Below are 19,334 nucleotides of genomic sequence, written 5' to 3' on the forward strand. Positions count from 1 at the left end.
TGAACCAAAAATTTTAATACAGCACCTCTTGTTCCTCGATGCAATGACAAAGGTTTTGTGCAAGTCATATGAAACATTCGTGTGAAGAACAGATCGAAGTTTAAGTCATTATTCACTGCGTCCAGATGACAATCAGTCAGTTAAACTCAAGAATCAAACCAGTCCCATTAACTGGATCCAGTGTTGTTTTAGTATTAATGAAATAACTATTATAGTTTTTTATTATTTTGAATTAGATTTTATTTTTATCTTTTTTGTTTTCATTTTAATTTGCAAATTTTAGTTATTTTGTTGTGTGGTTTTGTCATTTTTATTAGTTCTTTTAAACAATCTCTCTATATAGTTTGATTTAGTTTTAGTTTATTTCGTATTAGTTATTTTAGTACTTCAACTTAAACTTTTATTAGTTATTATTATATTTAATTTAATTTGAGCTAAAGTTAATTTTATTTGAGGTAAAAAAAAATATTTGTTTAAATTTTCAATCAATTTTTTTAATTTTCAATCAATTTAGTTTTAATCAATCAATTACACTATTGTACAATTACAATCAAGAGAATAGATTTGTATAATTGTTGCCATTCTGACAGATAATCACAAGCATATGCTAATGCATCATAGAGGATAGAGGACACTGCAAACTCTTCCCTAATATCCAGTCATGTCATGTACACTCTGTCCAACTCAAGCGACTAAAAGCACACATTTGATGCAATGTCTCTCCCTCTTATTTTAGGTCAAATGCAATAGCAAACCTTGTCTCAATGTGCATGATAATATATCCAAGAGAATGACTGCAAGATCAAGACCTTCAAGTCTAATACTCAACACTTTAAAATTGACTCTCTGTTCATGAAAAATCTGTCGGTCTATTTCCCTCACTTCCTCTTGCTCTCAATCCTTCTTTTTACGCAAGGGTCTCAGGTGAGGCTGGTGCATTTTTTATGGGATTGAATTTTAGATACATGGGGTAAAGTGCACTAAATCCTTACCCTTTCTGTTTCTCAGTTAGACCTCTACCTTTTAACACTCATGACCACAGGAAAACATCCCTCGCAAATGTGCATCAAAAAAGCCATTCAGTTTGATGTTCTGACGAATGCTCATGTCAAATTGTCTAGACAGCTCAGGAAATTTTGATCTGACCAACTGAATATGAAAAACAATTTGCAAGAGCAGATTTTTTGATGAAAGACTAAACTTCCTGTAATTGCTTCCACTCGAAAAACCTTTAGTAATTTTAAGGAGAATCACAAAAAATTGAACTATAAATCCAAGTGACTTAAAACAATAACCAAAACCAACCATCCAATAAAAACCACACTATTCCAAAATAGTCTGAAAGTGATTGAAAACAAGGCTCTACTTGCACTTTCCTGGAAAAAGACCACGTTAAATATCACTATTGCTCACACTTTTCCAAAAAAGTCTGAAGACTGCCACATCGTGATCGTGGAAACATTTGGATTCATGGCGAATCACGAGAGAGGTACGTGAACCCATAAATTTAAATTAAGCGAACATGGCTTTGTGTTCTGCAGGTGGGTCACTTAAACTGTTAGAGAAAGCATTGTTACTTTGAAAAAAGTGAAAGTGCAGGAAAAAAAAAAAGAAAAAAAAAAGGGCGAGGTCATGGCCTAATGGCTAGAGAGTTTGACTCCTAACCCTAAGGTTATGGGTTCGAGTCTCGAGCCGGCAATAACACGACTGAGGTGCCCTTGAGCAAGGCACCGAACCCCCAACTGCTTATTATTTTTGTGTTTATTTATTATTATTTATTAATTTATTCATTTTAGTTAAATCATGGCCATTTGTACTAATCTTTGTACTAATCCATTCCTCAGTTTTAATTTTACAAGGCAACAAATTAATTAAACATGGCCACAAATTAATAAGTCAAAGGAACAAATGAAAAAGTTGTGGGAACATATTATTAATGTTTATTTTTCCATACGTCATGTGCAGGGCTCTATAGTACAGTGCATTTTACATGCACCGGTTTCACTTTCCCTTTCAAAATAAATGTCTTGCTCAAGATATAATCAGCTTTTCTACCCATTTACAAAGTGTCAATTACTTGGGAATATTGGGAGAAAACATGAAGATATGAGACACAAGATGGGCTCTGTCCTGCTCATGTCCCAAAGCCCTCTCAAAACACAGAATGGGAAATATGATGAAACATTTATCTTTGTGGGGAAACATTATTAAACTCGACTTAGATACCAAAGTTCTATTAGTTTTCATGATCAGGGGCTTTATATTGTTTCAATTTTAATGCAATTTTAAAGTCTAAATGACCATTAAAGGCGTAATTTGTACATTGTGAAGTTGTCTTGTAATACATTGTGCAAACTTTCCCCCGTTTTGATCAGCACCGTCACAGTCCGAGTGGAACTGTTAAACGGAACAGTAAAAATTATTACCTGTACCAGTCCCTGTAGGGTCTCCTCCTTGAATCTGAAAATAAAAAATAACACATAAATATGCCACATTTTCAGAGAAAAAAAATTGACGTTAATTCTATAGCTTTAAATGGCTAGAAATCTATAGGAACCACAATGTCATGGAAAATGCCAAGCCCGACTAAGAAATTTAAAAGTCTACTACTACTTCAGTTACATAATGAATAAAATGAAATTTCTGATGAAAAAAAATTTACCATGAAATTTCTAATAGAGCGGTGGAATATTGTGCCGTCATAATATCCTTTCTTACAGACAAGTTTAAAGCCACAGAGTTTCCGTGCGGACAAACAGGAGAAACACTGTGAGCTACGATGACGAGACTGAGGATCTTAAAGTATACAAACCGATCGTTTTAATTTTACAAGGGCAACAAATTAATTAAACATGGCCACAAATTAATAAGTCAAAGGAACAAATGAAAAAAGTTGTGGGAACATATTATTAATGTTTATTTTTCCATACGTCATGTGCAGGGCTCTATAGTACAGTGCATTTTACATGCACCGGTTTCACTTTCCCTTTCAAAATAAATGTCTTGCTCAAGATATAATCAGCTTTTCTACCCATTTACAAAGAAGTGTCAATTACTTGGGAATATTGGGAGGGGGAAACATGAAGATATGAGACACAAGATGGGCTCTGTCCTGCTCATGTCCCAAAGCCCTCTCAAAAACACAGAATGGGAAATATGATGAAACATTATCTTTGTGGGGTGGAAAAACTTATTAAACTCGACTTAGATACCAAAGTTCTATTAGTTTTCATGATCAGGGGCTTTATATTGTTTCAATTTTAATGCAATTTTAAAGTCTAAATGACATTAAAGGCGTAATTTGTACATTGTGAATTGTCTATGTATACATTGTGCAAATAATCATCACCGTCACAGTCCGAGGTGGAACTGTTATACACGGAACAGTAAAAATTATTACCTGTACCAGTCCCTGTAGGGTCTCCTCCTTGAATCTGAAAATAACAAATAACATATAAATATGGCACATTTTCAGAGAAAAAAAATTGACGTTAATTCTATAGCTTTAAATGGCTAGAAATCTATAGGAACCACAATGTCATGGAAAATGCCAAGCCCGACTAAGAAATTTAAATGTCTAAACTACTTCAGTTACATAATGAATAAAATGAAATTTTCTGAGAAAAAATATTTACCATGAAATTTCTAATAGAGCGGTGGAATATTGTGCCGTCATAATATCCTTTCTTACACAGTTTAATAAAGTTTTCTCCAGCCTTGGGGACCTGCAAGGAATAAAACACATCAGGAAATGTGATTTATGAAAACTCTTTGTCATTATGATGACACTTGGATAGCAAACGGAAGAAGGTGTGAAGAGATTTTGATTCATTTACAGTCAACAAAAACACTCTTGAAGATCTTATGACTAGTATATGAACATACTGAATCTCTAGGAACTAGGAAAACTGTAAATAGTAGTTTTTTTTTTCTAAACAGAAAAAAGTCAATAAATAGTAAAAACAAGTCGGTCGGGAACTATAAAATTAAAAGTAAACATGAAATTAGAAAATATTCAAATAAATTAGGAATTAAAAAAAAGAAGAGGAAAAAACTATTTAGGATCATTAGGATTTTTTTCATTGTGGCAACACATTGACAACTCTATAAACATTATTAAAAAAAAAATCACATTACTTAAATTCAAGAAATATATAAATTTACAATAATTATTACACAAGAATTAATTGCATTAAATACACACACAAAAAATGTCTGGACAAGAGAATTATTATATTATAGAAAATGTGCTTATAGTTATCTTAAAAATAATTCTTAATGGTCCTTTTTTGCTATGATATTGGAGGTGAAATATATGGTATTTCTTCATGAGATTCAACCAAAGGGAAGCCAGTCTTCAATAAGTTTAAGCTGTCTGAAAAACATTCACATTAATGAAACTGCAGCTTGCAGATCTGAATCACTCATGAATATTACAGGGGCTGTGTCCACTATAATTTCAGATGATGACTTAATTATTTTACTTAACAAATGTACAAGCCCTTTTCGCAAAGCCCTCGTGTGCTACCAAAAGGACCGTCTGTGGGCTATAAAGGTCAATAAACATTTAGGTTTGTTAGTAATACATTTGGCAGCTTTGAATGTATGAGTCTGCTAGGTTATTCAGGAAGTGAAAGGCTTGCTTACGTAAGATGTTGTTTAAAAAAACCAAGGCACTGAAAGTTTAAGCAGCAGCATCCTCTCCCGCTCTGTAAATGTTTATTTATGTTTGTTTCTATGGCGATCAGACATCCCTCTCTTCAAATAAAACCTCTGTGAGTCAATGAACTGATTTTGTGTTCAGAAAAGACATTGTGCAGAAGCAAATTCCACATTAAAGTTTTCCAATTTCAATGCCACACACTTATGCATGAAAAGCACACAGACAGAAAAAACACCTACAAAAATAAAGTTGTCAAGTGAGATCTCAATCATCTGCTCCATCTAGACCTGACAGTGTTACATAACTGTCCACAATGACATTCCAATCTAATGCCATCATGTGCTGTAAACTGTAAATCCCGGAGACATTTGTTTATAGACAAATCAGAATGAAAATAAAAACAAAAATAGAAAATAAAGAAAAATGATATTTTTATTATATAAATGAAGACTATTTTAGGAAGATTGAAGAATTCAGGAGAGTTTTTGCATTCACTTTATTTTCAAAATAATTATCAAGCACATTTCCCCCAAAATTCTCATAATGCTAAAACTATTCTCATTATAGTAATTCAGGTTAAATAAATAAATATATAAATACCCTAAATAAATATATAAAAATATTTTTATTTATTACAAATTATGAATATTATTTTTACTACATTGAATAAATAAATACATCAATAAAAAACATTATTTAAATTGTAAGGTGCATATACTGTATCGGTTAAATATTGTATTGTTTCATTTTTAAGTCGTTGTACTTACTGTATTTCTAATTATATTACAGTACAATGTTTGCTTAATTGTCATGAAAAGCAAATACCCTAAAATAAGCTTAATAATATTTTGGCAAAATATAAATCAACTTTGTTCTGGAGTGAGATATGAACATGATCTTGGCATTTTTCTTGTCCTTTCATAAGATTTACCCTTACAGTAAAAAAAGGCTATTACTACTTTGTAAACACTGCACCACAAATAGACTCATCACAAATGCAAGCAAACCACAGGAGGGAGGGAGTGCATGGAGGAGAGGAAGAAAGAAGGCAGAGGGTAATTTTCTTATCAATGTGACCTCTTCTCTTTATCCTGATTCGCAAGCACGCTGCCAATGAAAAGACACAAAAATAGCATCTAGATACAAGGACTATGAAGAGCATGAAATACTGTTTCTGTGTCCATTAGGCAGCACTTACCTTGGTTCCCAAGTCACACTGACACAAAAACACACATGCTACTAGTGGATGCATTTAATAGCTGTCTCTGCACACTTGGAATAGGACAAAGTACTTCTGTTTTCACAATATGTTCCCTAAACTTTAGATTAAATGTAAATATAAAAATCAAGGAATTTTCTAACCAAATTAAGTCTTTTATCCTGTAGCCTTGTAAAGGCCGTCTGCTGCTTTTGTGCACTGCATCAATTAAACACTGAGCCAAAGTGTTCATAAAAGTGATAAAATAGTGCTAAAATGCAAAAAAATGTGATTTAAGTTTATGGAATATTACATATGTAATTAAAAAGTCAGTAAAGACAAAGCTCACAAATTCCCCTGTACTGTGTTAAAGTAAAACACTGAATGATGGGTATAAAGTGATTGATGTGCAGGTTTGACCCAGGAGTGAGAGCCTGGCACGTGCTCTCACATAAATAAGAACAGGGACCTTTATCTGCTCAGCTGAGGAGAGCGCAAGGCCAGAACGAACACAATTTTTCAGAGGAAGTGTTTTATGGCAAAGATGATTTTACTAGCTCAGTGGGATACAGAGCACACCGAGAAATGAGAAGAGAGAAAACGCATTAGAAAAGGACACAAAGAGAAATTGTTTGACATTAACAGTAAAAACAAACAGGAAACTATAATAGAGCAGAGTAAGAAAAAAAAAAAAAAAGAAAAAAAAAGAAAATAAATAAAGTCAATCAATGTAGGTCAGCAGTCACAATAAAAAAATAAAACTGAAATAAAGAGAAAATAGAGTGAGTCAATCAATGTAGGTCAGCAGTCGCAATGTTTCAGTGAGACTGAGCACTCTGAATGGATAAATGATATATTACGTACAGACAAGACGGCCTTTAGACCACTACTCACACACACACACAGAGCAAAGTACATTAAACATACACACCTCTATCACACCCCTGCTCAATCCAGAAATATCTGGGCAGGTCTGTGTTTTTATAAGCTAGTCTGAATTGGATTGAATTGTATACATGTCATATGTGAATTTGCTGCATTGACCAACAAAAAGATGCTTTGTTTGAAAGTGGCTTCTTGCAAAACAAAATCTGTGTGAACTTTATTGGAACTGATTTCATACATCCAAAAACATGTCCTTAAGACCAGCTGGTGAAAAAAAGTTAGTTCTGAGAAAATCTCTAGCAACAATTGTTTGCAGATGCCACTTGCTTTGATGTCTTGTATCCAATGCAATGAAAGCGTGACTTAAGTGTCCAAAAATGGACCACTAGTCTATAAGTATTAATTATTTTCTCATTCCTTTACTCTCTAATTAGTCAGATCTGGCCTTGATCTGAGAGTGTGACAGCAAACAAGGTCTCAAACAGAGCCATAAATATTACATTTAGATAACGACAAGAAATGTTCACAAAAAACACTTTAAAAGTTTAAATCCACCAACACATATACTTACACATACTAAGGTTTGTGTTAGTGTTTGACTGTTTCACATTACGTTACCTTATCACAGTGCAACTCCACATTCACGTCTCCTTTGTTTGTGTGCAGGCGGACATAGCCTTTCTTCTTAACATACTGGTAGCGAACGGTATCATCAGAAATAGCATCTGAAATCACAAGACAAATATTTTCATTCTTTACATTTATGAAGTACTCTACAGCGGATTGCATTGACAAAATGTTTGTATCATTACAGCCTTGTACTAGTTTGAAAGAGAATGAACAGGTATGTAAAACCAATTTGACAGCTGCCAGATGGTTTCCCGAGGTATACTGAAGCCAGATTCACTCTAAATGAGAATAAAATACTAACACTTGCCAGGAGTTTCAGGTATCGCAATGATGCAATGTTATGAAATGCATGCAACTTCTTCCCAGCATAAACAAAAAGGGAAATGGTGTTATTTGTTGTGTGCATAACCAGTCATGGTGACATTTACATTTGCACATTTAGAAGATGCTTGAACCCAAAGCAACTTAATGCATTCAGGATATGATGACATTAAAGGAATGATTTACCCAGAAATGCAAATTTGCTGAAAATCTAATCACGCTCAGGTCATCTAAGATGTGGATGAATTTGTTTCTGCATCTAAACAGATCTGGAGAAATTTACCAATACATCACTTGCTCACAAATGGATCCTCTGCAGGGAATGGGTGCCGTCAGAATGAGAGTCCAAACAGCTGATAAGACCATCACAAAAATAAACAAATAATCCACATGACTCCAGTCCATCAATCTAGTAAAAGCTGTGTATTTTTAATAAACAAATCCACCATTATTTAACTTCAAATGGTTGGTTCTGGGTAAAATATGAGTCCTCTATCCATAATATCTAAATAAGGAGAGAAATATGCACCAATTAAACAGTCCAAAACATCTCTAAACAAATATGTCGGTGGATTCTGATGTAAGAGGACAACAGAGGATGGACTTTTTCACTGTAGAAAGCACTATTATGGATTATGGACGGTCACAAGCTTCAGATGGACTGGAGTCATGTGGATTTCTAGTGGATTATTGTGATGTTTTTATCAGCTGATTGAACTCCCATTCTGACGGCACCCATTCACTAAATTTCTCCAAATCTGTTCTGATGAAGAAACAAACTTACCTACATCTTAGATGGGCTGAGGGTAGTAACAAAGAGAGGGAACCCTGAGAAGACTAATAGGAAATTTGTGACCCTGGACCACAAAACCAGTCTTAAATGTCAATTTTTCAAAATAGAGATTTATACATCTGAAAGTTTAATAAATAAGCTTTCCATTGATGTATGGTTTGTTAGGACAGGACAATATTTGGCTGAGATACAACTATTTAAAATCTAAAAATAATCTAAATACTGAGAAAATCGCCTTTAAATTTGTCCAAATGAATTATTATCAATGTATATTACTAATCAAGAATTAAGTTTTGATATATTTACGGTAGGAAATTAACAAAATATCTTCATGGAACATGATCTTTACTTAATATCCTAAAGATTTTTTGGCATAAAAGAAAAATTGGTAATTTTGACCCATACAATGTTTTTTTGGCTATTGCTAAAAATAAACCCCAGCGACTTAAGACTGATTTTGTGGTCCAGGGTCACATTTGTGACCTGGCCATCATGATGCATATTTCACACAAATGTAACAAGAGCTAGCTAAAATGGTCAACTGGCTAAAACTGGTACGAGTAAGAAAGGAAAGCAAGTTTCATTTATAACTCCATTACCTGCTTCATGGGTGGTGGCTGGAGCCATAGCTGTAGAAGTGAAGGAGGCAGACACTCTTCCAGTGGAATAGTGAGCCTGGAGAAAGAGAGACAGACATGCTTAACAGATGAGACTCTCCAGATAAGACAAAATAAGCTCTAACACCCACATCCAAAACGACTAAATGATCTTCACATGCTTGATGCATGACATCACTCTAACACCTCCTAATGTGTCTATCACACTTAATAATAGTGTTTTATCACCCATTCTTTGTGAAGACAGACTGACAGGTGGACATGTTTTATTGATTCCTGTGGGGCAATTCAGGTGCATTTGGATGGATCTATGTGCAGATGTTTCTTCTCAATAGGTCTGTGTTCCCAGCTGGCTTACTGATCTTAAATGAACAAGTGAACAAAATAGGCTTTTCTATACCATTTTACATTTCAGTATTCAATGGAATTATTTTAAAGTGATAAACTGCACTACAGAAAAGTTTGGGGTCAGTAAGTTTTATTATTTTATTTTTAAAAATCTATAATAAAAATATAAAACACACAAAAATATAATATATATCTCTATAACAAAAAAAACACAAAAAAAAAAAATATTTTTTTTTATTATTTAAATCGATCAAATTTTGTTGAAATTTTGGCCTTCAAAAACGGTAATCAAAAATGGTAATAGTAATAGTTATTTTGGTAATAGTTAATCTTTGGGATATCGTACTTGTCTTAGTATGGCATAGAAATAGCAAAGCTTAATCAGTAGGAGAGTGGGCCTGGATGCCAGTCTATTTCAGCGTCACAATGCCAATCCAGGATAACTTGGGTTGAAATAGACTGTCAAATAAAAAGTCAAGCCAATTACATTCAATGCCTGCAATGTGAATAGGCTGAGCAAGCAAGGCTAATATATCTAAAAGCACGGGGGCAGACACACTTCAACCTCGGCTAAAAGAAGACTTGAGATACGGCCAAAGACGCACTTAAAACCATCGCAGATCAAGTTTGAAAAAAAAAAAACAACCCTCACGGTTTAAATACCAGGTATCTACCTCGCAAGGAAGTGAGTAACTGGTGTGTTAATTTTAGATCAGTAAAAGAAAAATGCAAAAAATTGACATGACGTTCAGAAGAAATTGTGATTCTTGCTGTGAGTGTATGTGGTCGGTTGAGGATTCTGCGAGGCGTTTTCTTCTGCTCCAGTTGCTGTGTGATGGTGGTAGAATCTGAGAGTCAAATCACCACATACTGCACATACACTTCTTCATACACACAGACACAGCAAGATACTTCACTGTAGGGTACTGTGACCCAAACAGCACTGCACAGAACTTTAATTATTACAGAACTGTTTAATCTGGCCCTAAACACCTCACAGGAGAGCACCCATTATTACACTGCTGAAAGACTGAGGTCTGAAAGGCTTTTAATGCTTTTGAAAGATGTCTCTTACACTTAGAAAGGCTTCATTTAATTGTTAAAAAATACAGTTAAAATAATATTTTGAAATGTTATTACAGTTGAAAATTTCTCTTTTCTAATGCAATATATTTTAGAATTTATTTGATTACTGTGGTGCAAAGCAGAGTTTTCAGCTTCAGTCATTATTCCAGTCTTCAGTGTCACTTACACAAATCATTCTAATATGCTGATTTGATGCTCAAAAAACATTTCGTCTTATTGTTAATGTTGAAAACATTTGTGCTGCTTAATATTTTGCAGAAACCATAATATTTTTTTTTAGGATTCTTGGATGAATAGAAAGCTATCATTAAGACTTCTACACACAATTTAGTTTTGATACGAGTGATAACATTTTCGTTTTCTTCTTTATGGTAAACAATTTTGGTACTGTGTTGAGTCACCATTTGGCATCCAATTTCAAACCTAGATTGTCTAGCACAACCAGTTCAAAAAAGTATTAGAGTCTGTGCTTCTTATGATATATAACCACTTCAAAGTGACGACAAACAGAAAAGAGGAATTAATCAATGAACAGAGGAGAGAGAAGAATCTGCCCCTGACCACAGCTAGAAAGACAATATCAATACTCACAGCATTGAGCTTGTCTGTTTTTTTGGCTTCTGGCTCTTTCATAGTGGAGGCCAACAGCTCATCTCCTTTATAGTCCCTGTAGAGCTCTGCAAGTGTTTCTCGCGTCTCCATGTTTGTGCTTTTCAGATGAAAAAAAAAGAAAAATCTTAGCCTATAAAATCAACAACATCACAATACAATACAACAGTCACAAAAACCTGATTACCTTGCATATAAATTTTTTTTTTTAATCAAATAAATATAAGGCTAATAAGAAATGCTGAGCAGCACTTCAGCATTATTGGTAGGACTGTATGAAGGATCATGTGACAATTTAAGACTGCAAAAAATGGCTGTTGACATTCATCTTTGCATCACAGAAATAATGTACATTTTAACATTACATTTTTAAATTTTGTAATAGTTTTACGGTAGTTTTTGAGCGCAAATAAATGCAGCCTTTGATCATAAGAGTTGTTTGTTTTAAGCTTCAAACTAAACACTTATAATGCATTATTAACTGGGGAGGGTGACAAAATTAGGGGATCTGGCCACCGATAGATTTTTTGGGGGAACCGATACCGATTTTCACAAACACTTAATTGGCCGATAAACGAAACCAAATTGTCTGTTGAATGATAACTGAACTGAGTGGGAGAGAAGGGAGAAAGAGTTAATTGTAATGTGCACTGTAAAATTTAAAAATTAAAATATTAAATTAAATTAAATTATGCATTTAGCAGACCAGCGTTTATCCAAAGGTGACGTACAGTGGATTGGAGGGTATCAATTTTTCACCCTCTTCATGTGTTGCCCGGGGAAAGCGAACCCCCAACCTTGCGCTTGGTAACGCAATGTCTACCAATTGGAGCTACAGGATCACTTCTCCGGTGCTTTGTTTTGGTTTAGCTCTTATGGTGATTTTTTTTGGAGTGGGAATGAAAAGGGACACAATAACTTTTAAATTTAAGTAATCAAACATCAGTAAAGTTGTGGGTCATCATTCCGATGAGGTCCCCTACACTTAGGAATGAACAGTAGTACACAAGTTATTTTAGTCCAAGAATAAGAAAGTATGTGTGGATCGTTTGCCTTTTGTTATTTGAATTTGCAGGAAAGTCCCGGACAGCAGCGATAGGATTAGGCAACAGACATTTTTTTTATTAACAAAATTTTATATAGCGCAGTTCCTTCATGCAGTAAAATTACTAAATCACCTGCCTTTTTTTCCGTATATAGCCGATATGACGTCATGGTTTGTAAATTGAGGACAAATCAGGCCGCTCAAATCACATTGGTTGGCAGTCCATAAGTTGTACAATATTTATAAATTGACCCGTATAAATACCATTTTGAATGTATAAAGAATTATAGCATTAGATGGGATTTCTTCAAGAGATTTTCTTAACGGTTTTTTGAGATTTCAAAATGTTCCACAGGAGTAAAGGTAAGTTTGTGGGGGTGGTTTTTCATGTATTTGGTGTGTTTGTAAGTGGGATAGGGGGTTTTTGTGTGTTTACAAGGCAGCCCCATCATCATGAAGATTCTGCTTAAACAGCAGTGGGTGGCAGTTTTGGGCCTGGCTGTCAGGAATATGGATTATCTGCCAAGATAATTTAAGACCGACAGGTCACAGCGGACACTACACACCACAAACCATCTGGCATTCCTGTCCAAGATGGTAGTTTTTCTATGTGCTTTGGAGTAATGACCATGTTTCATAAAATGCCACTGAATTCCCCCAACACTGGGCAAACACACTTCTTTTCGTATTTTCATTATTGCACTTACTGTGGGGTTCCTCAACGGATTTGCGTTAGAGAGGCTTACTGCTTTAAAAAAAACCAGTTAATGTCCTTAAATACTATCACGAATGGGCTATGGCAAGTAAGATGGATACATAAGCAAATGTAGGGAATGGAAAAGTAATTGTGAAGAAAATAGCACACCTGAGCCTGGAGATTAAATGATTCCACTCTCACTCGGTTAAGTACTAATTGACTGACAGGAAGAGTGCATTTATGGAGAAAATAGGATCCAAAAGCCGTGAATATGTCAGAAGCTTACGTTCTTCAATCCATCATACCAAATAAATGTATATATAAAACAAACTTAAAACATTCAAAACTGTTTTCCGAGAAACAGACATTATTACTAAAGTTCCAATTTATTAAATAACTACTTTTAGAACTTTTCTTTTTTTAATGAGTTTATGCAATTTTGAAGGGTGAAAACATTAAAACAGTGTTGCTCTGTTATAAAACCACACATTAGTGTTAATGGTAGTCTTCGTTTATTTTAATAATAAAACTAGTACAGTATCACTTTAAATTGTTTTTATAAAATTTTTGAATTTAGATGATATTCTAATATATTTTAATATTTATAATGAAGCATCATTTAAAATTATAATTGGTTTAAAAAAAACCTTTTAAGGATATTAATTCAGTTTCAGTAAATTTTGTTTTAATACTTTTTTTTTTTTGTAAATCATATTTTTTATTTGACCTTTCAATATTTATTTATTTCAGTTTTATAGTGTATTCCATATTTCAGCACTGCAGGGGATTTTATTTTCAATTAGAACTCAAGTAAACAGTTCAAATTTTATTTTAGGTTTTTCATTTAATAATTCTATTTTATTTCAGATTTCCTTTTAATAATTTTAGTTAACAATAAGACACTGCGGCACACAAAATGTGCACCAAACTGTAATTCACACTTTTAAGTAATATGATCTTTTTCCAACCTAGCGCGAACATTTGTTTGAAACGAACTGAAACTCTTTTGTTACTGCACTGAAAAACACTGAACTCACCATGGGTCGAGGGACCTTTCATATTGTTTTTCACATTGTGTGAGATGGAGGTCAGAACAGAAGCATTGAGAATTTTGAATATCCCAGATTTGTGGTGATCCTGTGATATAAAAGGACAAAATGAGGAAGTTATATGACAACCCCAGATTTTGCTGACAAAAACTATGCAGGCATCATTACGTACACAAAACAAAATCAAATTATTTGTATACTATGCACAGGACTGCACAAAATTTTATACAACAGCTCATATCATATATCCCGCTAAATAGAACGGACAAGGAGTAAACCACATCTCTAATGAATATTGTTTTGGCAGCCAGGTTTTAGTCAGTTTAGTTGGGCCAATAATCTTGCAAACTGGCTGAAGAACGTTTTTGAGGGGGGCTAGCCTGCTGCACACAAACTAACAAACAAACCAAAAGAGAGTTCAGGAACTTCTCATCACTCTCCTCTCCTCTTACACTTTATGAGTGACCACCCGTATTAGCCATTGCCAAATAGGTCAGACAGTTGTGAAACGGTACCACACGCCCATTTCAGTCCTGCTTTTGCAGCTAAAAACTCCCAACTCAAACCAGCTCTCTCTTTTCAATTATGTCCCACATCAAGCCTTTTCGTTTTAAACAACTCACCGCCAGCTTTTCCCACCCAACATGGTAACCAAAATAACTTCTGTGTCTGTCTGGAAACCCTGCCGCCCGTCACCTCCCCGACCTGCCCTTCCTCGAGCTCCAGGGATAGATTGGCCTAATCTCACCCGAAAATAACTCCAAGTCCATTTCTATTTCTCCAAACACCCCCATAACACCCATCAACTCTCTCCTGACCAAAATAAACCATGCAAAGGAAAGGCATGGCTTTTGCCTTGCTTGTCTCTCTGATAAGGACACTGCCATAGTCCAAAGTTAAAGTTAGTTAACAATGCACACCACACACACACACACACCACACACACACAGAAAACACTGATCACATAAAGTGTCTTTCACACATGCCCACGTTTCCCTGTCTGAGGAAAGACATACCATAGACTTCTGTACTTACATAAGGGCTGTCATATTATACATTTCACAACAGATTCTGTATTCCCATATTACTGCATAAAAATGCACAGGAAATGCAAACATACCTTAACAAAACCCTTCAAAAGTTTAGGGTCTATAAGATATGCATGAATGGTTGTGATACTATACTTTAATCTCACCAAGTTGCATTTAAATAAAAATACAGGAAAAAGAGCAATGATGTGTAATATTATTACAACATTTAAATCCTTAAAATTCAATACAATCCAGATTTCAGTAAAACAAATAATCATCAATAAATCATCCTCAAAAAACATTTACAAACAAAACACCCCAAAAACCATCCGGTTAATATTTTTTGTAGCTCTGTGGATGGCATGCTGTTGATTACCACAGACAACAACTTAGCCTTGATTTTTAGTTTCACATAATGACGGACTTGTTTGCAGTTATATATGTTTCAAAGCAGAGTTGTGCAAGTTTGTATTATTTTTGTTAAAGTGTTTATATTTAACTTTACCTTATCAAAAGGTTATTTCAGCTTTAAATCCCTCCAAACATCCATTAGTGTTCAGATGCTAGAAGCTATAAGTGAATGTTTCTGTCTAGTTTTTGGTCTTCTTGTTACCAGGTTTACAGGCTTTATGGGGACATTAGTCATGAAAAGGGTTTCAAATATTAATTTAAAGATACAAATCATGTGTTAACAATGTGGCTCTTTCGAAACAGTGAGCATTTTAACACTTATCCTGATTAAATGACTGTGGGATCAGTGTTTTAATAGTTAACTAAAACAGATACTAATTAAAAAATAGTTTGTGGTGATTGAAATAAAATAAAATAAAATAAAATAAAATATTAATAAAGTTTACATGTAAAAAAAATCTGTGCGTCTGAAACTTTGGGCTCGTTCTTCAGACGTCGCTTATTATATCTTGAGATGAAATGTCACATCCAAGATGATATCATCGCGCTAATCAGGATCTGGCTAATTCGGGTTCTTCGAACGCACCTGTTGTTGATGATTAGTATGGCAGGATTGAGTCATCTGAGATAATTGCGGGTTGGTATAAAAGAGGTTACGTATCGATACTCAAAACCAGGATCAGCAATTCAATGATTTGCTGGCGGCAAGACAGCAACGTAATGACATCATATAATTAAAAAAGATGATGCCAAGCGAAAAAAAACTAAACGTTATAATAGATAAATGAAATGTGCACTATTTTATTTTATTTTAATTTACATGATTCCCAATTATTTATATTCACGATTTCTACTATTTGTACAGGCTTTACATTTTTATTTCAATGTAGTAACTAGCAATTCATTTAATTTTATATTTGAACAGGTGTTACGTGACAGCATTAATTACATTTTCTTAAGGGTCAAGATCATGTTATCTGCATCTCCTGCGCTCCATCAAGCCACTCCCATAATAGCTGTCATCACTCAAATAAATGCACAACTCTACATTATCTGTATAGCATGTGTAAGACTCGAATACAACAATGAAGTAATTATTTTATGACAAATAAATCTTTCAATGAGTAAAACTGGCTGTTAAAGACTACACAACATTATTATATTATCTTTAAATTAATTTGTAAATTATTATTATTTTAAATGATCATCCCTGGATCAGTAGGATGCTCTTGTAATAAAGTAGCGGTGGTAGCGGACAGACTTTAAGAATCAGTTCTGCTTAAAAAGATGCAATCTAATCCGGTTTATATGAAATAAGCCTGCTCCCGAGCAGGTTTAAAGGGATACTCCACCCCAAAATGAAAATTGTGTCATTAATCACTTACCTCCATGTCGTTCCAAACCCGTAAAAGCTCCGTTCTTCTTCGGAACACAATTTAAGATATTTTGAATGAAAACCTGGATGCTTGAGACTGTCCCATAGACTGCCAAGTAAATAACAGTGTCAAGGTCCAGAAAAGGTATGAAAGTGGCTTCATAATACGTCCATCCTGCCATCAGACGTGCAATCTGTGGGTAATATGAAGTGACGGAACACTTTTTGTAATCGATAGAAAACAAAAATAACAACTTTGGATTCAAAGGATGCCGCTGTTTTATTTAAAATTCAAAGCTAAATACACTAGAGAGGGAAACAGCGCATCCTTGTGGCACAATGATACGAAACATACCAGCAACAGTGAGTATTCGAGACACAGAGAAGCCCGATGACAACGGAATTATTTGAATAATCGTTATTTTTGTTGTCTTTGCTTACAAAAAGTGTTTCCCGTGCCCTTCATATCCCAGCTTGCACGTCTGATGCAGATGGATATCTGAAGATGACTTTCATACCTTTTATGGACCTTGACACTGTTATTTACTTGACATTCTATAGGGACAGTCTCAGCCGCCAAGGTTTTCATTCAAAAATATCTTAATGAGCAAGTCAGAGGTATTTTAACAGTGTCCTAATATTGTGTTTGAGTCCCCTACAACAAGTTTAAATGCATCTAAGGTCAGAAAACATTGTAATTTTCTCAGAATATACGTTTATTATTAGAGTCATTTGCCAATGATTAGGAAACGATTCATTCCAAGCAAGTTCAGAGCAAACCCCTCCCTTCCATAAGCCTACTCTGCTCTGATTGGTCAGCTGGCCAAGCCTGCTGTGATTGGCACAGAGAGGAGTCACTGAGCCAGTTAGCCATCGCTACCATTGACAAAGCACCTTTACATAAAAAAATTGTGCTACAATCCGTTCTGATAATAATGACATAAAATACAAAAAAAAAAACTTATGCAAGCGAATCGTACACATAGCTAAATTTTAACTGCTAAATTGTGAACACTTGGTGGATACGTTAACCGAGTGCTAAAGTGACTAACCGATGAAACAATACAGTTTGTAAACAAAATTATGTCTACTGTAATGTTTGAAAAACGACAGACAAAAGACGCTGTCTTAACTTTTAATCAGAACGCAGAGCAGCTGTATCACAGGCACAGCAGCCTAACAATCGCTCATCTCTCTCACATTAACCCTATAACTGTCGGTGCAGCAAAATTTAAACAGCAAATTCACTAAGATTATAAAGTCTGTGTGCTACACTACATCCTTTATTATTAAACGAAGTAATTAGAACAACGTCAGTCTACAATATTCGACACATTCCTAGGAAATATTAGGTTCACAGCAAATTATCAGAACTACTTCAGTAAGACAATAATAGTGTGCTTTACCTGGAAACCTAAAGCTGCTCTAGGTATACATCACATATTAGCACAAAAACTTTTTTTGAGCACTCAATTGAAAATGTCCACAATGTTTCAATCTTACTTACAGGCTGTGGTTCGGAGAGCTTGTTAGTCCAAATTAAGAAAGAAGATTAGAAGCCAATGAAGATAAAGCCAAGATTAGAGAAGCAGTCCTTGATAAAATGACATGCACACAACAAAAGGTTCAAATTGTATTTCTATGGTATCCTTAAACACAGCGTCTTCTCAGGTCAGACTCTGTTTATATTTTGTGGGCAGGAAGGGGGGGGATTATGCAAATGTGTTACCCAGTGACATATACGTATATGACCTGCTCTTTAAATTGTGCTCCGAAGACGAACAGAGCTTTTACAGGTTTGGAACGACATGGGGGTAAGTGATTAATGACAAAATTTTCATTTTGGGGTGGAGTATCCCTTTAAGCTTATGGACCTGTTGCTATGACAGCAATTCCGGGATGAGCTTCGAAGAACCAAAAAATCCAAGATCATGCCAAATCATCAACAATCAAATCCAGCTAACTGAGTTAGAGACGTACAAAGAACGGAACCCTGTTGTCTGATTCTATTTTCTTGTGTACAGAAAACCTGTATGAAATCACAGCCATGCTGACATAACAGCACCCTCACTTAATCATACTCAACAGTCATAAACACACACTCTCTGTGCATGTCACCTGTAGTGTGATGAGATCCTGACGAGTGAATGGTTCATCTGTCAATAGGTCTTTATAACTCTTTGTCTTGATGTTGAGCTGTTCCACTGCCTAAACAAAACATACATCCACAGAATATTGAGTATTCATGTTCACATTTATACAGTTTACAAAAGGTTAACACATCAATTATAAATCATTGATGTCAGCATGATATTAAAGGTGGCATGAACAACCGGATTTTTTCTTGCTCTTTAGTGTGAAGTAGACCTACATTTTCCACCATGCATGGAAATTGAACAGCAAGTGTGTAATCCTGGATGTGATGTCAACTGCATTAATGACTTAAATTTGATTATATGGACCCAGAAGACTTGCATATTGTGCATGAGTCATATGGACTACTTTTATGGTTCAATTTTAGAGTTCAACCATCAGTGGTCACTGTTTTTCATTGACAAAACATGAACTTTTTAAAA

At 34.6% G+C, this 19,334-nt stretch overlaps 1 protein-coding gene across 1 annotated transcript in view; it reads right to left on the reverse strand.

Moving 5' to 3' along the window:
• Positions 1-19,334, reverse strand: part of LOC109079221 (peptidylprolyl isomerase (cyclophilin)-like 2) — a 34,914-nt gene that overhangs the window by 8,981 nt on the left and 6,599 nt on the right. Inside the window, exons 8-14 of the mRNA XM_042723444.1 lie at positions 18,877-18,966; positions 13,930-14,029; positions 11,133-11,260; positions 9,090-9,165; positions 7,365-7,471; positions 3,636-3,725; positions 3,401-3,434 (exon numbers count right to left, since the gene is read on the reverse strand). Of these exons, the coding sequence (XP_042579378.1) occupies positions 3,401-3,434; positions 3,636-3,725; positions 7,365-7,471; positions 9,090-9,165; positions 11,133-11,260; positions 13,930-14,029; positions 18,877-18,966 (625 nt within the window). The remainder of the gene's footprint in view (positions 1-3,400; positions 3,435-3,635; positions 3,726-7,364; positions 7,472-9,089; positions 9,166-11,132; positions 11,261-13,929; positions 14,030-18,876; positions 18,967-19,334) is intronic.

This window comes from Cyprinus carpio, chromosome B5 (genome assembly GCF_018340385.1).
Source record: "Cyprinus carpio isolate SPL01 chromosome B5, ASM1834038v1, whole genome shotgun sequence".
NCBI classification, from domain to species: domain Eukaryota; kingdom Metazoa; phylum Chordata; class Actinopteri; order Cypriniformes; family Cyprinidae; genus Cyprinus; species Cyprinus carpio.